The 19,019-nt window shown below is 37.9% G+C and overlaps 1 protein-coding gene across 2 annotated transcripts in view; it reads left to right on the forward strand.

The window, feature by feature from the left end:
* Positions 1-19,019, forward strand: part of XPO4 (exportin 4) — an 86,420-nt gene that overhangs the window by 58,992 nt on the left and 8,409 nt on the right. For both annotated transcript variants that reach the window (XM_030042781.1, XM_030042782.2), the window contains 12 exons: positions 874-1,016; positions 1,128-1,273; positions 2,586-2,763; positions 4,521-4,680; positions 6,366-6,535; positions 7,497-7,671; positions 9,405-9,698; positions 10,539-10,719; positions 12,251-12,369; positions 13,321-13,451; positions 14,225-14,342; positions 15,611-15,703. In XM_030042781.1, the coding sequence (XP_029898641.1) occupies positions 874-1,016; positions 1,128-1,273; positions 2,586-2,763; positions 4,521-4,680; positions 6,366-6,535; positions 7,497-7,671; positions 9,405-9,698; positions 10,539-10,719; positions 12,251-12,369; positions 13,321-13,451; positions 14,225-14,342; positions 15,611-15,703 (1,908 nt within the window). The remainder of the gene's footprint in view (positions 1-873; positions 1,017-1,127; positions 1,274-2,585; positions 2,764-4,520; positions 4,681-6,365; positions 6,536-7,496; positions 7,672-9,404; positions 9,699-10,538; positions 10,720-12,250; positions 12,370-13,320; positions 13,452-14,224; positions 14,343-15,610; positions 15,704-19,019) is intronic.

Raw genomic sequence — 19,019 nt, forward strand, 5'->3', positions numbered from 1 at the left:
GAATATGGTCTGATGATTATTTAAGTAGTTTTATAATGCAGCCAAGATAAGCTTTGAGAACTCAAACAGTGCAACTTCTGTATCAGCAAGAAATAAAACTGAGATGATGATGATTATTGCTGTTACTAGTCTTCTGTTTTCCTGAGGTTATAGCATTTACTTTTTAAAGCTTTTTCCCCTCAAACAATGAGTTACCAAAAATCTTTAATGAAATAGATTATTTTCATTTCATCATGAAAAATACTACCTATTATTTGATTTATGTAAGATCTCAGACAACTGAGAACAATATTTTTGACTAATGAATAGGGGAAAGCATGGAAGTTCCTGTATTTAAAATGGTTCTTGGTCTGCTATATATGTGATTTGAAATGCAAATGTACTTCAATTTTCTGCCCACTGGGTTTGCTGACCAACTCTGTGAGCCAGTCATTCAGTACCTTATTATCATACTTCTAGCAGTCAATGCTCGACAGAACTGATTTCTATACCCTGTGGTGTAAAGAAGCTGTTTTGCTATTGTCCAGCCTGTGCTTGTCCTATTAATAACAAGTAGCAATTTTCATAACTCATCCTTGACTCTTTTCAAAACAGTGAATCTTTTGACTTGAGAGCACTACTGGAAACAGTAGCAAATACACAATTAACTGAATGTGGCATTTTGCTAATGATTTTGTGAAAGCTGATTTTAAAACAATGTGAAGCCATGTTTACTTCTCTGTTTAACTCTTCTGTGTCTAATTCAGTACAAGTCTGTTGTTCATCCACGCAAAACACCTTAAAAAAGCCAAAGTAACGTAGAAAATTGTGGTGATAAAATTTAACAAGTATAACACTAACTGGTTGTTTCTAATTTTGTTGAAATAACCAAAGACTGCTAATGGTGTGGCCTCTCGGGAAGAAGAAGAAATAAGTGAACTGCAAGAAGATGACAGAGACCAGTTCTGTGACCAGTTGGCCAGCGTAGGCATGCTGGGGAGAATTGCTGCAGAACACTGTATACCTCTTCTTACAAGGTACAAAAAAAGTCATGAATGCAAATCAATAAAGCCATCACATATGAAAAGCCTGACTTTACTAAAACAATTTAAAAACACTGAAGTTATTTTATTGTTATTTGTCCACAGTTTATTAGAAGACCGAGTGACAAGGCTCCATGGTCAGTTGCAAAGACATCAGCAGCAGTTACTTGCCTCACCAGCATCAGGCTCAATTGACAATAAAGTGCTTGATGATCTGTATGAGGATATTCATTGGCTTATTTTAGTCACAGGTTAGTGAGCAGCTTTAAATAGTACTTACTCTGGTATTCTTATAGCAGCTGGAACACCTCAGGAAAAAAAAAAATAATCCCTGTATATCAACTACTCTTAACTGACTATAAATTTTATCCCTTAAGATGCTTTCATCTTACATACGCTACTTGCAAAGTCTTTGTTTTACTTTCATCTGCCTTGAGTAACATGAACATTATCTTTAAAAGATTGATGAAATCTTTACATGAGGTAAAGTCCTTTGGAAATTCCTGCAACTAATTCTGTTACAGATTTTTTGAGATGTTATCAGTCAACCTAGTCAAGAAATTAGTCTGTTCATGATATCAGTTGTATTGTCTGAGGGCACATGACTTTATAAGGGAATCGGCATAAGATCAGGGTAACGGTGGTGGCAAAGAATCAAGTAAGTTCCAGAAGCTCTCAGTGCTGATGATCTATGTCCTGGCATTTTGTTATGTTTCAGGGAACTTGAATTTAGAACCTTTTTGGTCTTGATTTTTAGATGGAACTATCTTATATCTGTTTGCAAAACATAACTGAGACAGCGTGTGTACTTTGTTAGCAGAAATGTATACTTAATGAAATATTTTGTAGGATCTTTTTTTAATATCTGATGGTTTAGTTGCTCTCAGATGTTGACATGAATGTGTTTATAATATTTTTGTATTACTGTGGGATGGAGTTTGTATCTGTAGCGCACAGATGCTTATGAGATCAGACATTGAAAACTACAACTAAAGCTGGAATTAATATTAATTATTTGGACACCAGAGTATTGTATAAAAACTTATGCTTCACCTGATCTGCAGTTGCTATGCAAGGAAAACTTTATTATAGCACATGTACTTGGTGTCTGAAAGCCTCTGACAGATTTGAAGTGTTAGCAGAATGGAAGTCCCAAATGAGATGGACTTGGTGGGAAAGCTGTAAAATCAAGGCTTTTTTTTATCACATAACAGAAGAAGAAAAATTGACAACAAAATGTTGGTTTAGGTTTTTTGTCCCCCCTCAATAACTGAATTGATTGTAGTACTTTTACATGAAGTAAAGCTTATTTCTTTCTTTGTTTTTTAATTTGGTGGTTTCTTTTCCACTCTTGGTTTCTTGTCACTTTAGGGTCTTCTCTACTGAATGGCTTTAAGGATTCTAAAGTTAACTTATACATATTTAAACAGTGTTAGACAGGGTTTGTACAAACATTTGATTCTGGTATGATATCTGTAGTTAAGCCAATGGATTCTCTAATCAAAAAGCCATAAGTTAACCTAGGGTAGAACGTTGTGATCACTCTTTCTTTTTTAATGTAAGGCTACCTCTTGGCTAATGATACTCAGGGAGAGACTCCGCTAATACCTCCAGAAGTAATGGAATATTCCATTAAACATTCAGCTGAGGTTGACATCAATACAACACTTCAGATCCTGGGATCTCCAGGAGAAAAGGCCTCTTCCATCCCAGGGTACAACAGAACTGATTCTGTAATTAGGTAAGGATGCATCTTGTGCTATTAAGTACATTAAATGTTTTTTCAGAGAGAAAAAAAAAAAAAAGTGAGAATGTGAGTGGACTTCTGTGAATTTGAAAAGTAAAAAAGCAATATGTAAACATTGAACATTGCAAGAGAAATGTCTCTTTTAACTAGTGCTAAAGTAAGGGCAAATAATTTATAAGAATGGTTTTATAACAGATGTATTAAGGCAATGCTGTAAAAGAGATTAAGAAGATAGAAAAGATGAAGCAATTTTTTTTTTTATTTTTTCGTAGGCAGGGTAAATACAGATAATATTTCCAGTCAAGGTGATCCAGGGGAGGACTGAGAAGAAAAATGAGAGTAAGGCTTTGAAACAGATAAAACTGAGTCAAGATGGGAAGGCTGAAATGACTAGATTGACCTAATAGTCTTAATGGAGGACATGAGCCAAAGTGTTGGAAATAAACAGAGATTTTTTTATATCTACTGAAAACCCATCTTTGATCTATTTGTTACAGAAAATCCTTAAAATTACTTAAATTACTAGAAAGTTGGTAGATCAAAATCTTTGGGTAATGTACTGTATACTCAGTAATTCATTCAGCATGTGTACAGCTTACTGATGCTCTGGAAAGCATTTGCTTGAGCATGTCTACTTTGAACATGAGTTACTGCCTAAGCTTGACAGTAGCAGCAAAATTGGTCCTCTGTGCGGGAGGAATTGTTGTCACTTACGTACATATATCACTATTAGCCTATAAAAGGAGCAGAAGAGGGGGCTTCCATTCTCTTGCAAGAAGGCTGATGCCCACAAAGGACTTCTCAATTTGAATACTCACATTTCAGAAGATTGCATTCCACTTTTAATTGACATGGAAGATCCTTCACCCAAGATTAGTTGTGTACATAACATTTTCTTCTTCTGGAGGAGGCTAGGAAAAAATGGATCTTCATTAGCAATGATGTGCCTAATGTTTTAGAAGCTTGAATACTGCCTACTGATATTATTGGCAGCTGCAAGAAGTGGCCACCAAACAGAATTTCTTGATGCACTGTCTCAGTGGTGATGGGAATAAAATCAGACCTAAATAAGGAGGGATTTGAGGCTCTCTGGTAATAGCTCTGAAACGTCTTCAAGAAATAGACCTCCATCGACTCCTGAATTACTTGTGCACTATCGCATTCTTACTAAATTTAATTGATATACTAGAAAAGCTAATATTTAATGTAGTTTTATGGACTGATTGTATTGATACAATCACCTGGTGACCTGCTGTTTCAGACTGTTTCTCTACAGTAATGAAAAAGAGAGAAATAACTGGTCATTTCTGTATTTGTTCTTTCGTATGCATCACACTGCAAAAGCTGCACAATTAGGACCCACTTGGTCACTAAGCTTGGTGGTGCAAGAAAGGGAGAATCAGTTCTTGAAAAAAGCTTTTCAGCTACTCCAAGTAGTAGGCCATTTGTCTTCATTCCCTCGATATCAGAATGCTTGTGAGGATTCTTTGTTGCAGTAATTTTGATGTCAAAGATAAGCACCTTTTCTTTTAATGCATATTCTGACTTTTTGGAGGATATTTGCTGCTCTATCCTGTCTCTGTTGCATTTAAAGAAACAATAAATTCAGGTGCTTTTTACTTTATTAGAGTTGAACTACTTTGTGTTATCCTGTTCCTTCTGTAATATTTCATGAAAATGAAAGTGTTTGGTAGTCGCATTGCTTCTCCAAAAACCACTCTCAGCATCCTGATTGTATTTTAAATCTGCAGGTTGTTATCTGCTATTTTAAGAGTGTCAGAAGTAGAATCTAGAGCAATAAGGGCAAATCTCACGCACCTCCTGAGCCCCCAGATGGGCAAAGATATTGTATGGTTCCTCAAGCGTTGGGCAAAGACTTACCTCCTAGTAGATGAAAAGCTGTATGATCAGGTAAGGATATAACTTTTATGAATTAATTGGTGAGTATTAGCAATAATATTATCCTGTGAATGCAGATGTCAGTGTAGGTATTTTAAAGTGCAATGATAAAGCATTTTTAATATTAAATGGGTTGTGGTTTATTTTTGGAATTTGTTTGAAAGTTGATGTTTTCTTCAGTTTTTTTAATTAGAAATATAAGTTGTTAGGGGACCCTTCTTGCACATTTTGGTGCAAATGTGATTTTTTTTTTTTTTTTTTTTTTTTTTGTAGCCATTGACATAGCAGAATAGCATACCGCGCTCTCAGGCTGCATAGTGGGTGAAGCTCACTGACTACAGCAGTTCTATAAGCTACTTCTCACTATCCATCAGATCTTACAGTTCATGTGTAATACAGTGGTTGCCCTTGATGGATGATTTAGTGAGTAACCTGGTCATGATTCTGAATTAGATATTTAACACCATCACAAGGTGGTATATATTAGCAAATGTCATGCTACTTTATCTCCTCTCCCCGTTCTCATATGTTCTCATTGTATATATCATGATGTCAACGGCGCATTCTTTGTAAAGGGCAACTTCTTACTGTGTTTGGACAGCACTAATCATGATTAGACCTTGATCCTGATTTTGCTTATCGAACTAACTGTAATCCAGCTAGCTGATGGAGGCCACTCGTCCTGGGGAGGTCCTATTGGCTCTAACTTTTGAGAAGGAAGCCTCCTCCTCCTCCCCTTTATTTCCACTGTTGAAGCAACTAAGAATACTAACCCTTCAGGAGGGCCCTCCTTAACAAAAATAGGTATACCATAGACTTGTAAATATTTGGAATCATATTATTCAGCTTGTACTTACAGCAGAGCTAAGAATTTGTAAAGATACCAGTTGGGGAAGAATTGGAGAGCATGTAAGGAGGAGATCCACATGAGAAACAATGTGAATAAACAAAATATAGTATATAGGAAATGCACACATTTAGTTTGTGTTGACATGTGAAAGCGAAACCTCTATTTAAACCTTATGCTCAGTCATGTATATATCATGAATTTTAAGGTTAGAAATGTTAGTGGTGTGCTGACAGGAAGCCCCTGCACAATTATTACAAAATCCTTGGATTTCACTCTTGAGAAACTTTTTTTAAAGGTAGGGGAACAGGCAGTTTCAAGGAAGCATATTTTAATGTGCCAGGACCAGAATCTGACATCTTTCCTAAAAGATGTATAGATTGAAAGAACAATCTGCAGAAAGCAGATGCAGAAAAATTGTGATGAAAATAAGTTTTTACAAGATTCGATCTAGATCAACTGCTAGGTTTATTTCTAATAATTTTTATCTTGTCACTGAATTTTGAGGAATTTCATCATAAATTCAGAGAAGCACTTTTGGGAGATGATTTGGGGATCTTTCTTTTAAAGGTTTTGAACTTTCACTGGTGTTAAAAGCTAGACATACTCAAACCTGATTTTGTAATGAGCATGAAACTTTCTTTGTTTTAGGTGTTGTGCTTAAAATTGCAAGATAAATTTGGCAAAGATTTTTCTATTACAGGTATTCTTTGCCTTTGTCTATGTAACATTTGTGTATTTTAAGTAGGGAAGAAGTGACAGCCTGAAAAGAATTTGCTGACAATGATTACCATACACTTTGGGGTTCTGGCTTCTGTAAAACTCACTCATTTTAATGCTTTTCTTATAGATAAGTCTGCCATTTAGTACAGCATTTGGTGCTGATACAGAGGGTTCCCAGTGGATTGTGGGTTACCTTTTAGAAAAAGTGATCAGTAACCTGGCAGTGTGGAGTTCAGAGCAGGACCTTGCAAATGATACTGTACAACTGCTAGTAACATTAGTGGAAAGGAGAGAGCGGTAAGTTGCTATACCTCTGGAAGTCAAAAAATTCCTTTTGCTTCCTTTAAATTTTTTTGGCCAAAGTAATCCAGATATAGGACACTTCATATTCGTGTCTCCTGTAAGTCAAATTACTTTTAGTAACATACTATAAATGAAAAAAAAATTGTCTGACAAAGTAAGGAGTGAGACCTATATTTGACAAAACATAACTTAATCTTTATTGTTTAGAAGTGCACTCTCCTTCTCTTACCCTTGTGCCTCACTCTTAAACAGTGAGAAAGGAAAACTCTGCTGGTCTCCACTCTTACTGCAAGGATTTTTGTGGTGTTTATCTTTGTTGAACAAGTTCTTCTGGATTAAGAGTTCAGATACTGGTTAAGCCAGTATAAAATGTGTTTTGTAAACATACAAAAAAATTCTTTAAAAACTCAGGATTTGGTGGATTCAGACAAATTTCAAAGTCGTCTTTGGTATTATGAACTGTGAAGCAGGAAATTCTTGAATGTTTTACTTTTGTGAATTGACATGCAATTATACATGCAATCATGCATTCACAGTCTGCTGAAAGACTGTTCTGAAGTTTGAGGATTTAAATACTTGAGGAATTTTCTTTTTAAAAAAAATTAAAACCCACAGGAGTTAGTTTTGGAATAAATTGCTTATTTTATCATGATATAATGAGACTAAGCTTTTAATCCATGCAATATGTCCATTAACTCTGTGTGTGTGTGTGTATGTAAAACTAAAGCATTTCCCAGTTTTTCTCCCATATGAATTGAGCTATTTTCAAAGTATGTTCTTTAGAAATCTTAGAGGTGAGGCATTAATAAGATGAAAGTCAAAAGGCGATTTAGCCTTAGAATAAAGGAATTAAAAAAAGAAAAAATCTTCTGACAACTGCTAGCAACCTGATGTGCTCTGTTCATACAATTTTGTGAAGTCTTTTCTTTAATTAAACTGGTTTTCCCTCTTTTAGGGCAAACTTAGTTATTCAGTGTGAAAACTGGTGGAATTTAGCTAAACAATTTGCAAGGCGAAGCCCTCCTCTTCACTATTTGTCCAGTTCTGTGCAGAGAACGCTAATGAAAGCTTTAGTTTTAGGAGGTTTTGCTCATATGGATACAGAAACAAAGCAACAATACTGGACAGAGGTAAGCTGTTTTGATGCTTCTGTTAGCTCTTTACTTGCTAAAGCAAGTAGTACAAACAAGTTAGTTTATGGAATTTTATGGTGGCAAAATCAACTCCTATAGAATCTTTTGATTTTGAACATCTAATACTGATAGGTTTTTTTAATTATTCTGTCTTTGAAGGTCAATAGTTATATGGCACCCATGAGCTGCCAAAAATTATATCTAAAACATCACAACCTAAACAGAAACAACTAATAATTACCTGGAGGATTCGTGAAGCAAGCAGTACACTTGAAAGACTATTGTAAAAGGTTAAGAATTTCCCTTGGAACTGTGTCTGTTGTGGTTTAACCTCAGCCAGCAACTAAGTGCCACACAGCTTCTTGCCTACTCCCCACTCCCAGCAGGATGGGGAGAGAATCAGGGGAAAAAAAAACCAAAACAGTAAAACTTGTGGGTTGAGATAAAGACAGTTTAACAGGTCAAGCAAAAGCTGCATATGCAAGCAAAGCAAAACAAGGAATTCCTTCACTGCTTCCCATTGGCGGGCAGGTGTTCAGCCATCTCTGGGAAAGCAGGGCTCCATCATGCATAACGGTGACTTGGGAAGACAAACACCATCACTCTGAATATGCCCCCTTCCTTCTTCTTCCCCCACCTTTATATGCTGAGCATGACGTCATATGGTGTGGAATATCCCTTGGGTCAGTTGGGGTCAGCTGTCCCAGCTGTGTCCCCTCCCAGCTCCTTGTGCCCCCCCCAGCCTGCTCGCTGGTGGGGTGGGGTGAGAAGCAGCAAAGTCCTTGGCTCTGTGTAAGCCCTGCTCAGCAGGAACCAAAACATCCCTGTGTTATCAACACTGTTTTCAGCACAAATCCAAAACATAGCCCCATACTAGCTACTATGAAGAAAATTAACTCTATCCCAGCCAAAACCAGCACAGTGTCATTTCTTCCCTTTATTCTAATTTGGTGGTGTTACAAATTATTCAATTATTCACTTAATGATAATGATAGTAAGTAAAAAGCTAGTGTGGAACATAATGAAGAGCCTTGACCAGTTTTTTGTGCCCTGGCTCCATTAAAGCTCAGATATTTAATACCAGAAGGGTTGGTGCTAGAAAGTAGCTGAAATGTGATCAGGAAGCACCGCATGAGTTTGTAAAGCATTGGCCTTCTGAGAGAAACTTGGTTTTATTAGCAAAGCTATGAAATTAGTGATTGAAGGTAAGACTATAATGTACTAGAAGTAATTGAGAAAAACATTTTAACTATTTTATGGAAGTTTCTAAATTGGTTCCAACACAGCTGATTACAAAAGAGATTGTGCTATTGAGAATTATAATATGACAGAGATAATTGTGAACATGAATCTTAATTAATGCTTTCATTGATGAACTGTAACAATTTTTTTCCCCTAATACTGAATTTGGAAGAGAATCAAATACTGTGAGCCAGAGAAAGTCATTGTAATTTGTTTAAACACTACAAAATAACATAAAATATTTATGGAGTTGCTCATTTTGAAATAAGCCTGCAGGTGATGATGGCTAATGAGAATCACCAATCACTACCACTTTAGCTTATGTTAATGTGACAGATAATAACATAATTGAGCCATTGGAAACTGGAAGTGATTGATACTTGTACTGCTATGCCAAAAGCGACCCATGAGCTTGCTAAATCACTTAAACCTCAGATCTCATATAATAGTATGCTTATCTTAATGTGACTTTTCTAAAAAATTTCAAGGTTCTTCAGCCGCTTCAGCAGCGATTCTTGAATGTGATAAACCAAGAAAACTTTCAGCAGATCTGTCAGGAGGAGGAAGTGAAACAGGAAATCACTGCTACATTAGAAGCACTCTGTGGCATTGCTGAGGCTACCCAGATTGATAACGTAGCAATTCTCTTCAATTTCCTAATGGACTTCCTTAATAATTGCATTGGATTAATGGAAGTATACAAAAACACACCAGAGACTGTTAATCTCATAATAGAAGTCTTTGTTGAAGTTGCACATAAACAAATTTGCTATCTTGGAGAGGTAAATACAACGAGAAGGGGAAGGAGGGGAAAAGTGTGTGTGTGTGCGTGCGTATGTACGTACATGTGTATACAGTGCCATCCCTTAAAATAAAGTGTAGTGATTTTAGATTCTATAGAGAAGGAAATGCTATCAAGTTGCATCTGTTAGAGGAATTCCTTTGTTTAAAAACATACTCGCAGGACATCTAGACTGTTGTTATACCAATAAAGTTAGCCGCAATTCATCGTTAGTCTAACTCTGTGCATCGGTGGCAAAAGAGTGCAGACCATGTTGAGTACCTTTTTTAACCATATCAAACTTGGCTGAAGGCTAGTCTAGGAGAATTGGAGCACTATTTTATGTGACAAATGCATACCATAGAGACACTGCCTTGGTCCTAAACAAGGCATTAATGGATACCAAGAAGTTAAAATGAGTCAGTGCAGTACACTTACATCTTCACACTGTTGGCTAATTTTGCTTTTGCATCTAGAGGAGTTCATGCCTAGTCCAAACTGGGTATGCACAAACAGTGTATTGTGGCTCCAAACTTTGATAGCTGAAGTGTATCCCCAAGGGATTTTGTTAGTAACCTAATTTGTGAGATTAGTGAGATGTCAGCCTGTTCCAAGCCACTTTAGTCTTTTTCAATCAGTAGCACATCAATATATGGCTGTAAGTGTTCTTATTGTTTAAGGTGGCCGTTTCCTTGATTTTTGTGTGCAGTTGTTACAAAAATTGGTTATATAACCGAAATTAAAATCTTGAGGTATCATCAACCAAGTAACACCATCTTAAAACAAAGTTTGTCACTTTTAGCATATGGAAGTTTTCTTATTATCTAACATTGTTTTATAGGCCAAAGCCATGAACTTGTATGAGGCCTGCCTAACTCTGCTCCAGGTGTATTCCAAGAATAATCTAGGTCGACAACGGATAGATGTTACAGCAGAAGAAGACCAGTACCAGGATCTCCTCCTTATTATGGAGCTTCTCACTAATCTTCTATCAAAAGAATTCATAGATTTCAGTGATACAGGTATGAAGGAATTGGTAATTGCTGAACCATAACTTGTGTTCTCAACTGTAGAAACCATTGTGGGGCATGTGTTCAATCCAGGTAAAGTGAAAACTAAAGTTTAGGCTTGATTAGCTCAGGATATGGAAATTACTATTTAATGTCCCAATAGCAAAGGAAGGACTTTTCACAGTATTCTAGCATCTGAAATTATTATTGCTGTCATAAAATAAATAGGGCATGTATGAACCAACTTGAATTCTGAATGTTGCAAGTCTGAATATGTAGTAGCAGCGGTTTTATAACAAAAAACAATTAGAGAAGTTGGAATAGTAAATTACCGCAAGAGGGCAGATGGATCATCTTCTTCGTACAAGATACAACTTCTGTGAAATGCGGAGCTTGTTAAAATTCCATCACGTTTGAGGGTTTTCTGTATTCCTCATTCACAGAACATTCTTTATGGTATGTGAGTGTAGTTAAGGGCTCTTTTTTTGTATCCCAGCCTGTTACTTTCTTCCATGTATTTGCCACTTAAAATTGCAGTAGTCCTGAATATGATCTGCTAATTCTAGCTTAGCTGTGCTGCATTGCTTTTGAATAAGCTGAAACACATTTGCATGATTCAGATCTTACCATGTCCTATACCATTTGCACAGAAAACATGCTCAGTAACAAACTGAATCTGCCTAGGTTGTTTTGATATTGTTCATTGCTTTTCTGAGGTACGTCTTGAAAGAGAGAACCTTGTGCTCTAAAATTCAGTGCATCGGTCTAGTTTTTTGTCATGCATGCACAACACAAATACAGAACCAGATTTAGATGTCCATTGAATGGATGACTCAATGCCATGTAATGTATTCTCTTTGAGGTTAGACATTGGATGTTAGTTGCATGGAAAACACTGTAAAATACTTACCATGAAACTAAGGAATGTGAATGCTACCTGAATGTAATGCCCAGAGATCAAATGTATTGAAAGTTGTCTGCATACTGTTGCTGACTCAACGCAGGAATTACAAAAGTAAGGTCACTGCCAGCGGATGGGAAACGTAGGTCTTACCTGTGACTGGAGAAAACTTGGCAACATCTAAACTACAGAATTTTCTGCATTAACTCGCATTTTTTTTCTCCTTGTGTTTATAAAATTATATATAAACATATGTAAGTATATTATATATAAAAAGTATAAAAATGCAGTAATATTTTGCTTACTATCTGTTTATGTGTGCAGGCATGAAGCAGCTATCACTAGAAACAAATGCGATGTTCTGTAATGGAAGGGAGCCCTCAGTATCTGAAGTGTTCTGTTTTAGCATGCCATCTGGTACATGCGATTATGAAATGCTTAGTCTTAATGAATATAAATATAGTGTGATGTAGCAGCCTCCGCTCACTATTCTATTTTAATACAGTGCCTCATAGTTTTGTTTGGGAAGGGGGGAAGGAATAGTCCTATTTTTAAAAATGTCTTTATTGTAAAGAAATTGGACTCTTCCTTCAATGTGTTTAATCCTCCTTTTATACAAAACTTTTTTTGTCTTTTCTACAGATGAAGTATTTAGAGGACATGAGCCTGGGCAAGCTACAAATAGATCTGTATCAGCAGCAGATGTTGTCTTATATGGGGTTAATCTAGTTCTGCCTCTAATGTCCCAGGATCTGCTGAAGGTAAGTATATTTTTACACATAGCTGCTAGAATATTGAAGCTTTATAGTAATGAATTCCCAGAATTCATTCTTATATGCATTCGACCTCCATAAGTCGAGTTTTCTAGGCTTTTAAAATGTAAATAACTTTTCTGTAGTTCTAGACACTGTTTGAAAAGAAATATTGTAAGCTGAGAAAATGTATATTTGAAGGGCCTAAACAAAACTTTTTTATTCTAAAAGTGAGTCCGTGTAGGTCAACAATTAGCCAAACCTGAAATGTGGTTTGTGGAATCCTTTTTCTGATAGTGTCAGAAATGTGATATGAAGCATAAACAGTGATATTAGTAAAAAGAAAAAAAATCTGGGAGCAAGTAGTAACTTTTTAATTATTTTCACAATACAGTTGGCTTTTGTATCATAGACATCAGCAGCTTGTCAGTAGAGCAGTAAAATATGAAACAATGGAATGGCAGTATTTCGTTGGGTTGCACTGTGTTAATGTTTTAATTAAAAACAATCAGGGGAACACTTCTGAAGTGTATCTCAGTTGTCCCCTCTTAACATGCTTTTTCATCTGGTAGCGCTTGCTGAGCATGAGAGCTACATCCATTTTAGATGAGACTGAGTCAAAGGATGTACCCTAGGAGCCCCTCTATTGTGCTCCAAATGCTCGTGAGGTTTTTATCCCACAGGACTAGACTTGCTCATATCTGAAGTAAAACTCCTTGAATTTGTACAGAGCAGATAGGAGACTTTCACCATCAACTGTTTAGCTTTAGCAGTCTTTTTTTATTGTACCACAGTGTTTGCTAATAAAGTTGTAGCCATTCTAATGTCTCTGAAGTTGTCTACTAAAATTGTCTTTTCTTCAGTGGAAAGCATCAGTCCTGTCCCTTTGTACAGATGGAAATTATGTCAGAATAGAGTTATGTGATTGATTCTAAAATTACCATGTTTTTCTTTTGACAGTTTCCATCCCTGTGTAATCAATATTACAAATTAATCACTTTCATCTGTGAGATATTCCCTGAGAAAATTCCACAACTTCCAGAGGACCTCTTTAAGAGCCTGATGTACTCACTGGAGTTAGGGATGTCATCGTATCCTTTATAGTGCTTGGGAGTGTTTAAAAATCTGAGTTGCTTTTATAAGGAGTTGTTAAAAATCTGATGGTTTTTTTCTTTGCATTTTTTTCCTTTTCTATCAAGATCTATAATTATATATCGCTAATTGACTCTTACTCTGCTCTCTGGTGACTGAAAGTTTTGCTGTAGTGTCTATTGAGATTCTAGCATTAGCTGAATTGCCTCTGATTGTGTTGCTTGAATGCAGCCTTTAAGTGGTTTAGCATGTAAGTTTTTTCTGGCAGCCATTCCTGCCTCCTCCATTACTTCATTTCAGAGTGTGTAACTTCATAAGCCTTCAGCTGGTATCCCAAAGCCATTCCTGAATTAGTTTCTCAGCTGGTAATACAAAACATTGCTGCTGTTCTACTGGGCTGGCTCCAGAGCATTTCCTGTCAGGGTGCCAATGGGCTCTCCCTCTCATAATGGGAGTACCATTTTCACTAATCTGTGGCACGTGTCAGAAACAGATGAGCTTGACCATAAGGGACTCTTTCTGAAAATGTTATGTCAGAGAGGGTTATGTTACCTTAGAGTGCATAGCTAATAAAAGAAGGCAAAAAAGTTGGAATTCTTTTTTTCCCCTTTTTCTATTTTTTTTTTTAATTTTATTTTTTTATTAACAGTTTTGTAGTAAAAAGAAATCTTGGAACATACAAGTATTTAAAATATTTTCTAGTGACACAACTGGGAATTTTTACCACAATTTAATTGAAATGTGACTTTGATTCTTTAACGCCCGTTATCAGAATGAGTTCAGAGGTTTGCCAGCTCTGTCTGGAGGCTGTAACACCATTAGCAGAACAGTGTGCAAAAGCACAAGAAACGGATTCAACCCTTTTTCTAGCAACAAGGCACTTTCTTAAGGTAAGGCATCTGCATTTTGTGTTACTTTGGTTTTTTGCATTCAGGTAGCATCAAGAGGCCAAACAGTAATCATATCTGACCAGGTTAATCAGGATCACACATATAGTAAGAAACAGCCTGTTACCTAAAAAACTGGCAGTTTAAGAAGAAAGAGAACATGAAGGACTGGAGACCTTGGACTAGAGTACAAAAGAAGATGGAGGCGTAGAGGGAGGAAATTACTTATTGCCAATCAACAGAAGACCTGAGCCTCTCAGAATGCAATGTATACTTATCCATGCTCTGCACACAAGCTCTAGAATGAACCTGATTGATAATTTTAGCAGTTCTGTTTACTGTGAAAGCTGTGAAATAGAAAGCTTCTAGAATTGTGTGAACTGGGGTCTGGGTAGAGTACTAAAACAAGAGGCAGAAGAAAGAGCATAGTTGGGAACTAGAAAGAAAATGCTGTCATTTATTCAATGTATCCAATGAATTAGGCATTTTCTTAATCCAGTATCGTATTTAGTACTTCCCTTTTAGGACTATCCACTCTATCTCATCGTATTTTGGAGGGACCTGGTAGCAACCAGGTTCCTGCTAACTGGGAACAAAGTAATTGTGGAATTTGTGTGCTTGTCTTCTGATTTTGTAAAGACTTCAGTTTTCCTTAAGGCATCTTTCTTACCAAACTGACATTCGAACTTCTGGGGATTGTTCGTTAAAAGCACACATCAGCCAAGCTGAGAGAATGAGAAACACCTTAAATAATTTTATTTGTCTTTATATTTCTTCTACATTAACATAGCTTTCTGCCTTTTCTCTAGATTTCCACTTAAAATTATACCGTTCTTATTAATCTGTTCCCTGTTTGGCTTTCTGTGAGCTGTAGGAGTCTCCAAAACTTGAGGAAAAAGTTCCATGTTTTATTCTGGAAGAGCAAAGGCTTTTTTCATTATTTCTCTGGCATATCTGCAGCTTTTGGAGAAAAATACAAGAGATGCCATTTCTCTCTGAAGAACACATATAAATCAACAACAGGTTTCAGTGCTTTGAGATGTGAATTTGTGCTGTTAACCCAAGACTTGACTTCTAAAAGAACTTGGCTTTTCAATTACTGATACCTAAATTAAAAAAAAAAAAAGGCAACAAAACAAACAACCACCTTGGATGTTTGTAAATGCATGTTCATTGTTATTACCAGAAGTGAAGATGAGGCTCAGCAGCAAATGTTGGTAAAGCAGAAAGTTGTTTACACTTCCGTAACTACAGCTGTTTTGTGATTTCAGATGGTCTTTGATATGCTGGTACTTCAGAAGCACAATACAGAAATGACAACTGCAGCAGGGGAAGCATTCTACACATTAGTGTGTTTGCATCAGGTATGGCATTTAGACACTTACACCCTGAAAACCAGTCATTTGTTAAAGGAGAGTGGTTAGTTACTATATGTCTGGCAAACCATAGAATTGTTCTGGTTGGAAGGGACCCTCAGGTGGTCTGTAGTCCAACCTCTTGCTCAAAGTGGGGTCAACACTGAATTATGATCAGGTTGCTCAGCGCTTTTTTCAACTGTCTTGAAAACCTCCAAGATGGATATTTCAAAGCCTCTCTGAGCAGACCGATGAATGCTTTATTATTCTTGTAATACATGTGCTTTTAGCACCTGCCAGACAGTCTTGGTGGCCCACCACTGGACTCATTCAAGTTCATCAATATCCTTCTTGTGTTAAGGAGTCCAAAACTGGACACAATATTCCACATCTAGATACAAGTGCTGTGTAAAGACAAATGATAAATACAGCCCAGTATGCTGCTAGTGTTTATTGCTGACAAGGCACACCACTGACTTGCTTAGCCTGCTGTGTCCACCAGGACCTTCAGGTCCTTTATTCAGCAGGACTGCTCCCCAGCCTGTCAGTTCCCAGTCTGTATAGTTCCAGGGGGTTAGCCTGTTTCAGCTGCAGAACTTTGCATTTGTCCTTGTTGAATTTCATGAGGTTCTTGTTAGTTCATTCCTCCAGCCTGACTAGGTGTCTCTGAATGTCAGCCCTGTCCTTGAATGCAATGGCTGCACTCCCCAGTTTGGTTTCCTCCACAGACTTGAGACAGCATTTCCTCTTCTTGTCCAGGTCACTGACTAAAATATTTAACAGGACAAGGCCCAGATGAAAGCTCTCAGTGCCACTTGTAACCAGCTTCCAGGTGGGATATGAGCCATTAACCACAATCCTTTAAAGGCTGATAATACAAGTGTGTCTTCACCCAGGTAGTAGTCTAGCCATCTAGACAATAAAATCCCAGCTTGGTTACAATGATGCTGTGCAAGACAGCTAAAGACTTGCTAATATCAGGCATCCACTGCTCTCTGCTCATGCACAGATGTAGTCATTTCATCACAGAAGACAGTCAGGTTGGTAAAGCACAATTTACCCTTAGTAAATCCACGCTGGTTGTTCTCAATCCCTTTCTCTTTCATGTGCCCAGAGGTAGCTTCCAGAATTACTTGCTTCATGATTTTCTTAGTCGTTCAAAGATGTTAGAGAGCAGCCTTGTAATGACATGAGCCAGCTTTCTGAACCCTTGGATGGATTCTGTCAGGTCTTATGAGCTTGTATGCATCAAGATTTCTCAAGAGACCCCTGGGTTGATCCTCTTTACTACTGGTAGTTCATCTCTTCCTTGAACCGTGTCTCTAGTCATAAAGGTCTGGGAAAAACCTGTCGGTGAAGACCAAGGCAAAGAAAACATTGAGTATTTCATCCTTGTCTTTTGTCTGTTATCACTAAATCACCTGCTCCATTCAGTAGCAGGACCCACATTTTCCCTGTTCTTTCTTTTACTGTTAATGTACTGGTAGAAGCTGCTCTTGTTGTCCTTGATGTCCCTTGCCAAATTTCAGCTTTAGCTGAACTTTGCTTTTCTGTCATTGTTCATGTGCATGTGTCCTCCTTGCACTGCAGTTCAGTCATGAACTCCCTGCTCAGCTGGGTTGGTGTCCTACACATGTTTATGTTGTTTCCCTCAGTATCTGGACAGGCCATTCTTGTGCTTAGAAGAGGTTGTCCTTAAAGACCTGTCAGCTTTCCTGAGCATCTTTTGTCTTCAGAGCTCTCTCCCACAGGATCCCACCCACCAGTCTCCTGAATAAGCTGAAATCTGCTCTTGTGATATCCAGGGTCTATACTTGACTGCCCTCTTGTCTCACTCTCTTAAGGATCCTGAACTCCAGTATTTCATGATCACTGTAGCCAAGGCTGCCATTAATGACCACATCCCTGACCAGCTCTTCCTAGGTGTGAGTAGCAGATGCAGAGTCACCCCTGGATGGCCCATCTGGCATTCAAGCAAATCTCAGGACGATAATCTGTCATAAGTCTGATCTGGAAACTTCCTCAAGTTGCTTGAAGATGACTCAGTCCACTACTCATCCTGTTTTGGTGATTTGTAACAAGCTCCTACCATGATGTCATCTTTACCACCTCTTGTCTGATCATGACCCATAAGCACTCAACTAGATTGTTGCCCAGTCCATAGAAAAGCATTCTTAATTTGAGCTGCCCTTCCACATAAATGGCCATCTTCTGTCCTCTTCTTCCCTAGAGAGCTCTAAAGAACCTCCATCTGTCCATTGGAGCATTCCAGTCATGCGACCTTTCCCACCACATCTCAGTGCCTGCAGTGATGTTGCAGCTCTGCATCTGCACATGGAGCTCTAGCTCTTCCTTTTTGTTTCCAAAGCTGAATGTGTTTCTGCACAGACATTTGAGGTTGGCCTCCTCTCAACCTGTTTCATCCTTCCTGATGAGCACTCTTAAACCCATCCTTAAACACTTCCTTGTGTTCTTACTACTTACGGTCTCTGTCTCCTCACTTATTAGGAAGCTGTTACCACTATCCCCCAACATGCCCTTTAAAGCCCTTCCTGCCAGGTTGGCAAGCCTTTGACAAAGATGTGTCTAAGCCACATTGTCATATGGATCCTCTCTTGTTAGCAGCCCTCATCCCTCAAAGAGGGACTCATGGTCATGTAAGACAAAAAGACCCTGTGACACCACCCACAGGTGGCAACTTCATGTTGTGTCTACCCCCACCTAAGCCCTTCACCAGTAGAATTGAGGAGACTGCCGTTCTGGCTCCTGTGTCCCTTACCCTTGCTCCCAGAGCTCAGTAGTCACGCTGGACTTGCTCCAGGTGCCCCTTGGCAATGTCCTTTTAGTCATGTTTAACATGTTTCTTTGTTGTTTCTGTCCAAGTAAGCATGAGAGTAAGCAGGAAACTCTTAGAAAGGAATCTAAGCTCTCTGTCCCAGGGAAGGGAATCTAGAAAAGGGAAAACCTGTGGTAGGAGATGGCTGGTACAGCATGCTGAACACGGGGCAGGCATGAAGAAAGAAGTGCAGTTTGCAGGAATAAGCCTATGCTAAGAAAGAGCTAGAAGGCACTTTGAAGAGTGTGCCTTAAAGTTTTCTTCTTAGTCTGCACTGCAAAGCACTGTACCTAGCTCTAAATGTTTCTTTAGCCTTACTAAAAAAAAATGGTCTGATTGAAGGGCTTTACCTGGTTTAGAGGTAGGTGAAAGGCTGCAGGTCCATAGTCACTGCTAGTACGCTAGTCAGTGAAACTGGGTAACAGGTGGAGAGGTACTGATTGTTTTCTGTCACAACCTTGATTCTGGATTTTGTCCTGATGAGAGAAG

The sequence above is a fragment of the Aquila chrysaetos genome, chromosome 19 (genome assembly GCF_900496995.4).
Source record: "Aquila chrysaetos chrysaetos chromosome 19, bAquChr1.4, whole genome shotgun sequence".
NCBI classification, from domain to species: domain Eukaryota; kingdom Metazoa; phylum Chordata; class Aves; order Accipitriformes; family Accipitridae; genus Aquila; species Aquila chrysaetos.